The 13676-nt window shown below is 41.2% G+C and overlaps 1 protein-coding gene across 5 annotated transcripts in view; it reads left to right on the top strand.

The window, feature by feature from the left end:
* The window catches only part of LOC125456234 (CMP-N-acetylneuraminate-beta-1,4-galactoside alpha-2,3-sialyltransferase-like), a 543155-nt gene that overhangs the window by 485811 nt on the left and 43668 nt on the right, over window positions 1–13676 (top strand). For all 5 annotated transcript variants that reach the window (XM_059647998.1, XM_059647996.1, XM_059647999.1 and 2 more), the window contains one exon: window positions 10736–10882. In XM_059647998.1, coding sequence (XP_059503981.1) covers window positions 10736–10882 — 147 coding nt within the window. The remainder of the gene's footprint in view (window positions 1–10735; window positions 10883–13676) is intronic.

Raw genomic sequence — 13676 nt, 5'->3', positions numbered from 1 at the left:
AAGTGTGGGAGGGTAGAGCATCACATTGGACCTCCCACCCACTCTACTGCAGTAAATTGCAATCAGTTCTTAGTTGTTGTTTTCTACATTTTGAGTTTTCAATTTCTTTTATATCACATAACTATACATGCAGTAGAGGATGTGTAATTTTCTGTGCTCACCAAGAATTGGATAGAAACAACCAAAGTCAATTTAGACTGCACCAATTCAGATCAGTTAAAAATGGGAACATTTGTATTTATTTTGTCTGGGAGTGGGGTCAGGCATCTTTAACAGTGAGTAATTCCCCCACTTTGCCAGTGAGAAAACCTGCCAAATCAAGTGCCAATCAGGTAATTAGGTATTGACCACAAGTGTCTTGACCTAAACAAAAAAAACCCATAGAACTGTAGATGCTGCAAATCGTGAACAAAAACATAAATTACTGTAGGAACTCTGCGGGTCTGGCAGCATCTATGGAGAAAAAGCAGTATTAACTTTTCAGATCCAGTGATCCTTCTTCAGACCTGCAAAACTGGACCCAAAGTGTTAACTCTGCTCTCTGTCCACAGAGACTGCTAGATCTGCTGAGTTTCTCAGCAATTTCTGTTTACATTTCTTGACCTGCCCAGTGCCATAGCCAAAAGGTGTTGAAATCTGCCTGAAACTGTGAATCAATCTGGCAGCCACTCAGAGCTGTAGACAATTGGAGGCCCAGACTGCTCAGCGATAAAGACTGGAGATGGCAAGAAGGTATGGTTTACTGGGAACAGGCACCACATGGTGGGAATCGCAGGGAGAGGTTAGAACATAAGAACAGAAGAACTAGGAGCAGGAGTAAGCCATTTAGTCCCTCAAGCCTGCCCTGCCATTTAATATGATCATGGCTGATCTTTTTGAAACTCAGCTCCACTTAACAGCCCACTCACCATAGCCTTTAATTCCTTTACTGTTCAAAAATTTATCTAGCCCTGCCTTAAAAACATTCAGTGAGGTAGCTTCAAGCACTTCACTGGGCATGGAACTCCACAGATTCACAACCCTTTGGGTGAGGAAGTTCTTCCTGACCTCAGTCCAACATCTACTTCCCTTTATTGTGAGGTGATGCCCTCTATTCCTAGTCTCAAAACAACCTCCCTGCCTCCACCATATCTATTCCCTTCATAATCTTATATGTTTCTATAAGATCTCCCCTCATTCTTTTGAATTCCAGTGAGTATAACCCCAGTCTACTCAGTCTCTCCTCATAATTCAACCTCTCAACTCTGGAATCAATCGAGTGAACCTCCTCTGCACCCCCTCCAGTGCTGGCATATGGAGATCAAAACTGCACACAGTACTCCAGGTTTGGCCTCACCAGGACTCTATACAGCTGCAGCATAGCCTTCCTATTGTTAAACTCCATCCTTCGAGCAATGGCACAGAAAGTTCCATTTGCCTTTTTAATCACCTGCTACACCTGTAATCCCACCAGGTTGATTGGGGGGGTGAAGCCAAGGCCAATATTCATTCAAATCTGTAACCATAATTAGCCCAAATTAAGACTAGTGGAAGCCCAGAGCCCAGCAGGCAGACCACCCTGTTTTCCCCATTTGGACAGCAGCTACTTTTCTCATCTGCCAGGAAGGTAGGTAATTAGCATGGAGACGGATAAGGCTCTGAAGAGTCTTTAACTGACTATTTAGGGGCCTTAAATTGATGGTGAGTTGGAGTGGTGTCCATGGACCTTCTTGTGAAGAACTCAATTGCTGAGGTGTCAGGAAGGGAACAAGTATTTCTTACATGTCATCCTCCAGATTATTTGCCCTTACGACACCGCAGTACCCCTTTCCCCACCCCTGGCCTTTTCTAGGGAGTGGAAAATTCTGCACAAAATGTCTTTGTGGATTACATGAAATATTGAATAGGGCTTTTAATAAAAGATATTCAATTTCAGTCAAATAAGATTTTTATGTAAGATTTTATAGTTTTTGTTTATTTTTCAAAATATGGTGAATATCTCTATTTTAATTCTGAGAGAACACAGATCAACAGCAGCACAGATAGGGTTAATCCAAAGAAGCCAGTCCCTAGAACTGCATTCGCAGTCGAGTATGGTGGGAGCTCTTGCTAAAATCATAACTTTGGACAGCATGTAAATAGGAATTCTGCAGTAATCTACAGTAGAAATGTTTTGAGGAAGTATTGATGCGATTAGTCAATATCGCTTAAGACTTAGCTTTTGATTGTCACTTTTTTAAAATAAATCTCTCGGTGAAGGAATCTGATCATTGTGGATTAGCTAATTGCACTTAGCTGTCAACATACCTATCATAGTTTGTAAGAAGGGAGGCTGTTGTTACAGTTCAGGCCTATGCCCAACACTTTGTTTGTACAGTGTAATTCCTATAACTAGACCAAGACCTAAATTATCCTGATATTTGCCCCTTTTCAGTCCAGTTGAGAATCATTGAAGGAGGAAATTACTGTCAATAACATATCCAATAAAATATTGCCCAGAGCATTATTGTGCATAGCATTTGTATGAATCTCTCTGTTGTCCACCTTGAAGCAGTCAGGATTGCCAGGCAGCTGTCAATAAGCAGAAATGTATTAAGGACACTGTCTGGGAATTCAGTAGCTGCTCCATTGATTCAGAGTGTGAACATGATTTCGTTTGTGCCTTGCCAATCTGAAATTTTGTGATAGATTCAGCATAACTCCTAGTGCAATGGTCTTTGCAATGTTTACTTCGTTAAATATTTAATAAGAGATAATGGTATTTTCCTAAAGGTATGGGAGGAATATAATGAGATGAAGCAGTTTATCAGGCAACACTGGAGATCTCTGAGGTCTACCTAGAGGTAGCCATGTCACTTGATTTACAAACCAGGGTGGCCAACCTCACCAGAGTTTACAAGGGCCAAGATTTTCTTGGGGAAACAAAAAAGCTGTACCGGTTGTTTGATATGGGCTCAGATGCCACCTCAAACAGAGGAATCATTATGCAAGTGACTGTCACTATGGCACCTAACTTCTTTGGGTACTGGTCCCTTTTAATTGTACTTGGGTTCTTTGCTGCAGGTTTACTTCTGCAGAACATATATAGTGTCAGCAAATTCACTGTCAATTAAGTTAAATGAATGGTGAGTGATGTTACATGGAGGACATGAATAGGACTTCCTGGAGGGGTGGCTTGCAAGCAATGAGAATGGTAAGTTGGGAAAATGCATTGATTCTCATGGTCCACTACACCCAGGATTGCTACACAAACTTTGGTCAAACTATGCAGAGTCCCCAATTTACCTAGCTGTCAGAACCAGATTAACAAGGAAACTGACCAGATTCCTGTATTTAATAAGAACTACTATTTAATACAGATATAAGTAATTTGTAATCACAAGTAAATATCTGTGAACTATAACGTATCACTGTACTAGTTAAAACCCTAACTCCTTTTAATACCCCTATGTTCGTGTACACACGCGCGCGCGCGCGCGCGCGCGCACACGCACGGATGCACACATGGCTTTAGATGGAGGAAATAAACTGGCCAATACAGTTCAGCAATACCAGTCCACAGGATTTGTTGAGATAATCCATTTGGCTTGCTAGGTCTTACTGTTCTGTAGGCTTCTTTGTCCAGGTTGTTTCAGTTCTTTGCAGGAGGCAAGGATGAATGGTATGCTAACTACAAAGTCTCTAAAGATGTATTCCATCTTTAGCTCTAGAGAAATAGGAGTATGAGTGACATTTGCTCTTTCATCTGAGCAACACTGGTCTCTAGTTCTAGGTTTTCCCACAAGAACATAGAACAATACAGAGCAGCACAGGCCCTTTGGCCCTCGATGTTGTGCTAACCTGTGAACTAATCTAAGCCCCTCCACCTACATCCAGCTGACAAGACCACTTGTTTTTCAGTTTTAATCTTCTAAACTTCTTGAGGTCATATGTAGCAAAATTGTCAGAAGCATGTTATCAGATGAATTACTGGTACTCTCACGGTTTCTATGCTCTAGAAGGATTTAAAACAGCTAATAAAGAAATTGAAATTGAAGGTTAAAGAAAACACATCTTTAGGGCAGAATTTTACACTGCCTTGAGCAGAATATGGTAGTGACAGGAAAGGTAGGAAACCATAGCGAAAATGAATGTCAGAAGTTTGACATCAATGAAAAGTTAAGATTTTCTCTTAACATTTAAATAGTTCAAGATAATGCTTATGAACAGCAAATACCTTTATTTCCATGCATTTGCATGTTGTGAATAGCCCAAAGCCTCCAATTCACATCTACTTCCCTGAAAAACTAGGCGACAGCAGTTTCCAGCTAGGAAGTCAGAGCAGTTACCTAGCAGCAGCCAGCTGCTTGTTTTCCCTGGGCCTTTGTACGCACTTTGTTTTCATCACGTTGTCTCTGCATGCTCCATGGATGCTGTCCTCTTAAAGCCTTCATCCATGCATGTTGGCAGTGGCAAACTATTAGCTTCACTCTGTCATCAAGCCTACTTTCAGACCAACTCATACACCACTTTCCCCTTAGGGATTTTGCTTTGGAGATCAGGTATGCTTATGACTTGCATGTTTCTGCCAGGTCACTTTGTGCACTGGGACATACATTCATCTCATGAATCTGCAAAGGATGCATCTTATGGCTTATAGTTTCATTCCTTAATGCTCACACATTTTGCACCTACTCTACAGTTTGCAATGCTTTTCAGAGCAGAGAAGAGAGCACTGAACAGTCAGCAGGAGGACACATTGATGTATGGCACCATCTTGGCTTTGATCTTTATGTCGTCATTCTCTACAGGAATAGTGCCAGAAGACTGGAGGATAGCAAATGTTGTCCCCTTGTTCATGAAGGTAGGGAGCCCTAGTAATTATAGACCAGTGAGCCTTACTTCGGTTGTGGGTAAAGTGTTGGAAAAGATTATAAGAGATAGGATTTATAATCATTTAGAAAGGAATAATTTGATTAGGGATAGTCAACACGGTTTTGTGAAGGGTAGGTCATGCCTCACAAACCTGATTGAGTTCTTTGAGAAGGTGACCAAACAGGTGGATAAGGGTAAAGCGGTTGTTGTGGTGTATTTGGATTTCAGTAAAGCGTTTGATAAGGTTCCCCACAGTAGGCTATTGCAGAAAATACGGAGGTATGGGATTAAGGGTGATTTAGTGGTTTGGATCAGAAATTGACTAGCTGTAAGAAGACAGAGGGTGGTGGTTGATGGGAAATGTTCATCCTGGAGTTTTCTTACTAGTGGTGTACTGCAAGGATCTGTTTTGGGGTCACTGCTGTTTGTCATTTTTATAAATGATGAGACCGTAGAAGGATGGGTAGTAAATTTGCAGATGACACTAAAGTCGGTGGAGCTGTGGATAGTGCAGAAGGATGTTGCAGGTTACAGAGGGACATAGATATGCTGCAGAGATGGGCTGAGAGATGGCAAATGGAGTTTAATGCGGAAAAGTGTGAGGTGATTCATTTCGGAAGGAGTAACAGGAATACAGAGTACTGGGCTAATGGTAACATTCTTGGTAGTGTGGATGAGCAAAGAGATCTCAGTGTCCATATGCATAGATCCCTGTAAGTTGCCACCCAGGTTGATAGGGTTGTTAAGAAGGCCTACGGTGTATTAAGTGTTATTGGTAGAGGGATTGAGTTTCGGAGTCATGAGGTCATGTTGCAGCTGTACAAAACTGTGGTGCGGCTGCACTTGGAACATCATGCACAGTTCTGGTTGCTGCATTGCAGGAAGGATGCGGAAGCATCCTTGGAAAGGGTGCAGAGACGATTTACCAGGATGTTGCCTGGTGTGGAGGGAATGTCTTATGAGGAAAGGCTGAGGGACTTGAGGCTGTTTTCGTTAAAAAGAAGAAGGTTGAGAGGTGACTTAACAGAGACATACAAGATGATCGGAGGATTAGATAGGGTGGACAGTGAGAGACTTTTTCCTCGGATGGAGATGGCTAGCACGAGAGGACATAGCTTTAAATTGAGGGGTGATAGATATAGGACAGATGCCAGAGGTAGGTTCTTTACTCAGAGAGTAGTAAGGGCGTGGAATGCCCTGCCTGCAACAGTAGTAGACTCGCCAACTTTAAGGGCATTTAAATGGTCATTGGATAAACATATGGATGATAATGGAATAGTGTAGGCTAGATGGGTTTCAGTTTGGTTTCACAGGTCGGCGCAACATCGAGGGCTGAAGGGCCTGTACTGCCCTGTACTGCGCTGTAATGTTCTATGTTCTAATCTTGGTGTTGTGTGTGTGCAGTGCAGTTAGTTTAGCAGTAGCCCTGTAAACATGAGATTGCAAAACGAAAATGTTGGCACTTCCCCTTGCAGAGCAGTGAAGATAATTAACCTTCTTCCTACACTACTATGTGTGGTGTTCCACCCAGAGAGTGCACTGACCAGGCCATAATCTCAGTACAGGCCTGTTGGATTTGGTGGTGTGGCCTTCTTTGCCAGTCAATCAAATATAGCTCTGCCTTCCCCTCTACCACCCCATCCACCAGTATATTCAGTTCCTGAGGATCTAACTTGCCTTTCTGTGCTGTTTCCTTGAGGATAACTCTGCAAGGTCACAATGTGAAGGATGGTTCCTGGTTTGCAGTATCTGAAGTGGTGCTTAGCGGGGTTTATATATGATGATAGAGGCAAGACCGTTGCGAAGCCTCTGCAGCAGCAAGCACTTCACCTCTCCTACATGATGCATGAGACAGGCACCAAAGAAGCCAATTGCATAATTTGAGATGAAGAGCAGAAGATTGCATGAGAAAGGTCACCATAGGACATAATGGATTGAGTATCATGAATCTCATTTGAAAAAAAAGTGGTTTCCCCAAAATAATAAGAACAGACAGCCCTTACTTTTGGTGGAAACAAATCCTGAAGCCACCAACTATGTCCCAGAGGTTAGCATAATATGGTACATCTGTTTCCTAATCTTCTGTAGCAGTTTTATAGAGGTTGGCTTCATGTCTTGTTTACTCTGTGAAAAAAAATGAACAGATCTTTTTTCCTCTTGAGTCCTGATGATGTAGGCAGACTGGCCTTAGGATCAACATTAATATTAAAGTGGAGATGGTGAGTACCTGCTTTCTAAACTGCAGGAGAGGAGCAACTCCAGAAGTTAGAATGGAGCTTTAGGCCATTCTGTTCAGTGGCACATTCCAATTCATCAAGTTCGTAACGCTGTCGCAGTCCTGAAGTACACATGACATGTTATACTTGAAGGTTAGTTGCCAATCGTGTTTTGCCTGGGAATGATCTAGGTTTTAAATTTTAAAAGATAAATAAATTAGTTAAGCCAATTAATTCTAATCTTGTTGCTACCCTACTTTTGATTATATTTTGAGGCTTTGCAGTCCAAGAAATCCTTTGAGTCCTGGAGAATTGGATGACATGAGCTGAAGCATGTTATCAGTGCATTGTCAGACACATCAGTATGCATTAATGCATTACTGCGTGGAACAAAATGATAAGACATTAATAGAATGAGATTATTAAAAGATATGAAACTCTGCCTTATCATTCATGCAGCTACAAGAGGTTCAGGTATTCTATCTGACACTGAGTTTCAGGATTGAATAGAATACTAAACATATATTTATGTTCAAGTAATGAGCTTGCTGCTTTCCAGGGAGATTGAGTCGATTCTCTTCCTCTTCTCCTCACAACCCGAAGATAAAACCATGTTTCACTGTTGATTTATTTTGTTAGTTTTGCCATGAGAAACTTAAGACTTTATGTTAAAATGAAGAATTTAATATAATGAACTTTAAGCGAGAGTGGAAGTTACATTTAAACAAATGGGCTTGAGTTGGGTCTCGGGTCGCTAATTTTTAGGCACTAAAAATTGGCTTCCTAAAGTTCCAAAATGGCAAGAAAGGAACAACTGCAAATGCAGTGCTGGCCTCACTGAGCAAAGATGAGGCATCTTTTCCCATACCTGAAGCAAACATTGGGCATTGCCCTCCTGGTGCTGATGTCCCTCAACTCATGCACAGAACCACTCTCAATGCACAGAATAATCGAAAAGAAAATAGAAGTAAATACCCATCCTTGCAATTTAAGAATCAAAATTCTTTCTTTCTTCAACTATAATTGTTAATTGACCTTGAACGTAAACAGATTAGGCACTGCACCCTTCCGTCCCCTCTCCAAATCCCCAATTGGAATCATCTGACCTAAACTTTGAGGCTCCAATTGCGATCCCCATAATCATATGTATGATGATCCCAATGCCTTCTCTGAGGCCCAGAATGCAATTCCACAGTCTTCCTGAATCCCTGAAAAGGAAGCTCTGAAACTTAAGCTGCAGTGCCTCACTTATGCTGCCTCCTGCTCCAGCAGTACCTTCTTCATTAAGATGCTGTCTAGGCTTCCTCAATCAATTTGTCAGTGAAGAAATAATATTGCTCTAGAGTAAAACACTCACGACTATCAGAGTTTAGATAAAGAAATGTGATTTTCATTCATAAACTATATGAAATACAGTATTATTAATTACGTTTATACAGGGGGTGAGTGAACTTTGTTCTCAAATTGAGGTATCTTGCTGCTATGATTTTCATTGTTAGCTGTCTAGTTTTAAGATCAAACATTGCTGCCTTAACATTATAATTTAATCAGACTGTTCAACCTGATTGTGCCTGTGACAGCTCTCTGTAAAAGTAACCCAGCAAATCCCACTCGCTTGCCTTTTTCCACCTATTCAGATTATTTTCCAATTTCCTTTTGAAAGCCTCTACTCTATTGAATCTGCCCCTACTCTGTACTCAGACAGTGCATTCCACATTCTAACTATACATTTCATTAAAAAACGTTTTCCCAATTTCACCATTGCTTCTCTAGCCAAGCATCTTAAATTGTTGTCTCTGGCTGTAGACCAATCTACCAATAGGAATACTTCCCTAAATTCTGTGCCCAAGTGCTTCATGACTTTAAACTCCTCTATTTAACCCCATCTAAGGAAAGAACAGCTCAATATTTACATGCTATTCTCGTCATTGAAGTGCCAGTTCCATGGAACTGAAATAAGTCCATTGAAGCTGGTATCTCTTCACCAAGTCACCTTTTATTTGCGCATGAACAGTCCTTTACAATAGTACTGCCGTATACAGAGTCAGGCATCAAAGGGTCAGTATCTCTGACACTCACCCGTTTTATATGTCAGCCAGGGCTCTCTGATTAACAGTCTAAATCATGGAAGTCATATTCTATGATGTCCAGTTGTCTGACCTTGTTACAATCACTACAGGAACCATTCTCAAATCTTTTCTACACCTTTTTCTCATACTTTCACATCCTAACTCAAGTACACAGTCCAAAATTGTGCACAGTATTCCAATTGAGGACAGGCCATTGCCTTCTAACATTTCACCATAACTTTCTTTATTTTGTACCTTACTTATTTGTTTATAATTCGTACAACCCTGACTGCCTTATGTAACTATTTTCTGAACTCGCTTTGCACTTTCAAAAGCTCTTGTGCATTTATCCCTAGATTTCCATACTCTCTAATTTGCAAATGGCATAGTTCATGCTGAAGTTCCTATTTTTTTAACCCAACAATGCTTTGGAAAGAGTACCCTCACACTTAATATTTCAATACATTTCTTAAGCATGATCACCTGCTTGGTATGTGGAATTACTAAATTTAGTATTGTTTCCCAAAGTACTCTTCTAACTAAGTAAAACAGTTTCAAGTCATATGTAGTTGGTGCTTGAAAATATAATTTTCATTTAGGGGTCCAGTACTGAAATGGTAGTGTCCAGAAGGCCCCGAGTTCTTGTCCCACCTGCTGCAGAGATGTGTTACAAGATTCCTGAACAGACTGTAAGAAAAAAAACCTATATGTTGCATTTACATGGGGCAGCTAACTAACTCAAGATATTTCAAAAACTCATCATAGCTAATTAAGTATATTTATTCCCTGAGGTGTAGCTGCTGTTGAAATAGAGGGAAGCATAACAGCCAGTTTGCAAACATCAAAATCCGACAACAGCAGTGAGATAAATATCCAGACAATCTGTTTTAGTGAAGTTGGCTGAGGTGTAACGATTAGGAGGATGTTAGGAGAGCACTCCTGCTCTTTTTTAGATAAAAAAAAATGGGACTTTTATAACTCCGAGAAGGAAATACTGTGTTCATTGTTGCATCTGGACAATAACATCTCCAGTAATGCTGCACATTCCCTACTGCTGCACTCTGTCTTAGGCCTAGATTATTTACTCAGCTCTGTGAGTTAGGCTTGAACACACAAACCTTGTGGCATGGAGGCAAGAATAGGTGAGCCATGCAGCAACTGGTGCAGTATATTTGAGCTTTGATTTTCAGTTGGTTGAGAGTTATTGTCACAAACTCTTTCTTACTATTCAATACTATAATATTGGGTCAACCTTCCTGAGAAAAGTTTGTCAATTCATGGGTGTGTTGCTAAATGTACTTCTCTACAGTTCTGTATTTTTTTTGAGAAGAAGAAAAACATTCGAAACCACATTTCTGTTCTTATCCCAATCAAACCTTTCAGTTCAAAATATTTATAATAGTTAGTCTCAAGACTAACAAAGTCTTCTGTTTTCACAATGAATCTGCCAATCTGTTTTGAGGAAAAGATACTGGACCTGAAAGATTAATTCAGATTTTTCTTCTCAGATGATGCCAGACCTGCTGAGCTTTTATAGCAACTTTTGTTTTTGAATCTGCCAAGGTTTTGTTCTGTTGCTTTATGTATTTAACTCTGCTCTTTTTACTTTTTTCACAGAATATCCCAACACTGGGTACAGTGGCAATAACAATGGCATTGCACAATTGTGATGAAGTGGCAGTGGCTGGGTTTGGCTATGATATGAATGCTCCAAATGCACCCCTTCATTACTATGAGAATGTTAAGATGTCAGCCATTAAAGAGGTAAGACAACTCAGACAGTTTGTTCATCAATTGTTCTCTGGACTGTTTTAACTACAAATAATGCCTGGCCTGTCTGCTGGGTCATAGAGTCATTCAGCACCGAAACAGACCTTTCAGACCAACTCGTCTGAGCCAACCAGATACCCCAATCTGACCTAGCCCCATCTGCCAGTATTTGGCCCTTATCTCCCTAAACCCTCCCTATTAATATACCCATCCGGGTGCCTTTTAAATTTTGTCATTGTACCTGCCTCTACCACTTTCTTTGGCAGTTCATTCCATACATGCACCACCGTCTACATGAAAAAGTTACCCCTCAGGTCCTATTTAAATCCTTCCTCTTTCACTTTAAACCTATGTCCTCTATTTTTGGACTCCCCCACCTTGGAAAAAAGACCATGACTACTCATCCCATCCATGCCCTTCTAGATTTTATAAACCTCTGTGGTGTCACCCCTCGGCCTTCACGCTCTGAAGAAAAAAGCCACAGCCTATTCGGCTTCTCATATAACTCAAGCCCTCCAGTCCCAGCAACATCCTTGCAAATCTTTTCTGCACCCCTTCAAGTTTGACCAATCCTTCCTGTGGAAAGGTGGCCAAAGTTGCATGCACTATCCCAAAAGTGGTCTCATCAATGCCCAGTAAAGCCACAAACGGACATCTCAACTCTTTTACTCAATGTTCCGACCAATGAAGGCAAACGTACCAAATGCCTTCTTCACTACCCTCTCTGCATGCGGCTCTTTTAAGGAGCTGTGTACCTGATGGACCACAAATCTGTTTTTTCACCCCATTTTTAAAATCCTGCTGCCCAAAGAAGCAAGATCTATCATAGTCACATTATTCAGTCATACCATGTTAATGACTATACCAGTGTTTTGAACTCTAGAACTCCCCTCTTAAACTGTCCACTCTCCTCATTCAAGACTGTCTTTAAGACTAATTTCTTCGAGCAAGACTTTCGTTGTCTGCCCTGATATACACACATACGTTGATATAGCTCAATTTCAAATTTTTAGCATACTCCTTCTGTGGAACACTTCATGATGATTTAACTCATTAAAGGTGATATATGAATGCAATGTGTTGTTTCTACAATTGTCCCAATTAAGAATAGGTTGCAAGATAAATCCAGAGGTCAGTTTCTCCTGAGAAGTTCTGCATCATACCCACATAAATATAAAGATTTAAGTCAGACTATAGCATTAGGGATATCCAACCTGTGCATTTGGATCACTTGCTAACTGCAAACCTGTCTCTGGGTGATTTTGTATGCCACTTATGCCTTTCACACCGACACAGGTTCATAATGCAGTTTGCAAGCCAGGTACCAGGGCAGGAATACAGGTGGGCCTGCTGGAAGATCTGCCTCATTTCTCCAATATGAGATCCCAACTCAAAAGAATTAATGACCTCTCCAGACCTCATATCTCATACCCATGTCTAACCTATGTTCCCTCAGATCATAAAAACATAAAAAATAGGTACAGGCATGGCCCATTTAGCCCTTCGAGCCTACACCGCCATTCAATATTATCATGGTTGGCCGTGCAATTTCAATGTCCCACTCCAGCTTTCTCTGCATACCCCTTGATCTCTTTAGCTGCAAGGGCCCCTGTCAAGCTCTCTCTTGAATATATTTGACAAACTGGCCCCAACAGCTTTCTGTGGTAGAGAATTCCACGGGTTCACAACTCTCTGAGTGAAGAAATTCTTTCTGATCTCAGTCCTGAATAGTTTACCCCTTATTCTTTGACTGTGACCCCTAGTTCTGGACTTCTCCAATATGGGGAATATTCTTCTTGCATCCGGCCTGGCCAGTCCCATCAGGTTTTTTTATGTTTCTATGAGATCTCCCCTCATTCTTCTAAATTTCATTGAATACAAGCCCTGTAGATCCAGTTGTTCACATGCCAGTCCTGCCATCCCAGGAATTAGTCTGGCACACCTTCGTTGGAATCGGTCAATAGCAAGAATGTCCTTCCTTGGACTAGGTGACCAAAATTGCACACAGTACTCGAGGTGTGGCCTCACCAAGGCCCTGTATAATTGCAGCAAGACATCCCTACTCTGTAGTGACAGGATTTGAGTATAGAAGGCCAGCATGCCATTAGCTTTCCTCACTGCTTGCTGCTCCTGCATTCCAACCTTCAAAGACTGTTCCACCATGACACCTAGGTCTCATTGCACCTCACCTTTTCCTAAACTGCCTCTGTCCATGAATCCTGCTTGCCCCTCATTTCATTAAGACACTGCTATAACCCCATGAACCCTCCAAGCCATTTCAATGCCCTCACATATCCTTCGTTTTTCCATGTGACCTCTCTGCTGAGAAACAAAGTAAGCTATGTATTTTACGTATGCACATTATTGGACTGGTCACTATACATGCTACTTGGTGTTTTACTTGTTAATGCTAGTTGAAAACTTCTCTCAATGTATTAGCTATTTTCATGCTTCTATTGGTCACCTCATTGAGTATAGGAATTGAGAGGTCATGTTGCGGCTGTACAGGACATTGGTTATGCCACTGTTGGAATGCTGTGTATAATTTTGGTCTCCCTGCTAAAGGAAGGATGTTGTGAAACTTCATACGGTTCAGAAAAAAATTACAAGGATGTTGCTAGAGGTTGGAGGGGTTGAACGAGAGGGAGAGGTTGAATAGACTGGGGCTGTTTTCCCCATAGTGTCAGAGACTGAGGTGTGATCTTATAGAGGTTTATGAAATCATGAGGCGCATGGATAGGGTAAATAGACAAGAACTTTTCCCCAGTGTGGGGGAGTCCAAAACCAG

This window comes from Stegostoma tigrinum, chromosome 8 (assembly GCF_030684315.1).
Source record: "Stegostoma tigrinum isolate sSteTig4 chromosome 8, sSteTig4.hap1, whole genome shotgun sequence".
NCBI lineage: Eukaryota > Metazoa > Chordata > Chondrichthyes > Orectolobiformes > Stegostomatidae > Stegostoma > Stegostoma tigrinum.
Note: the sequence above shows the minus strand (reverse complement) of the source record. Positions and strands in the feature narration are given on the sequence as shown.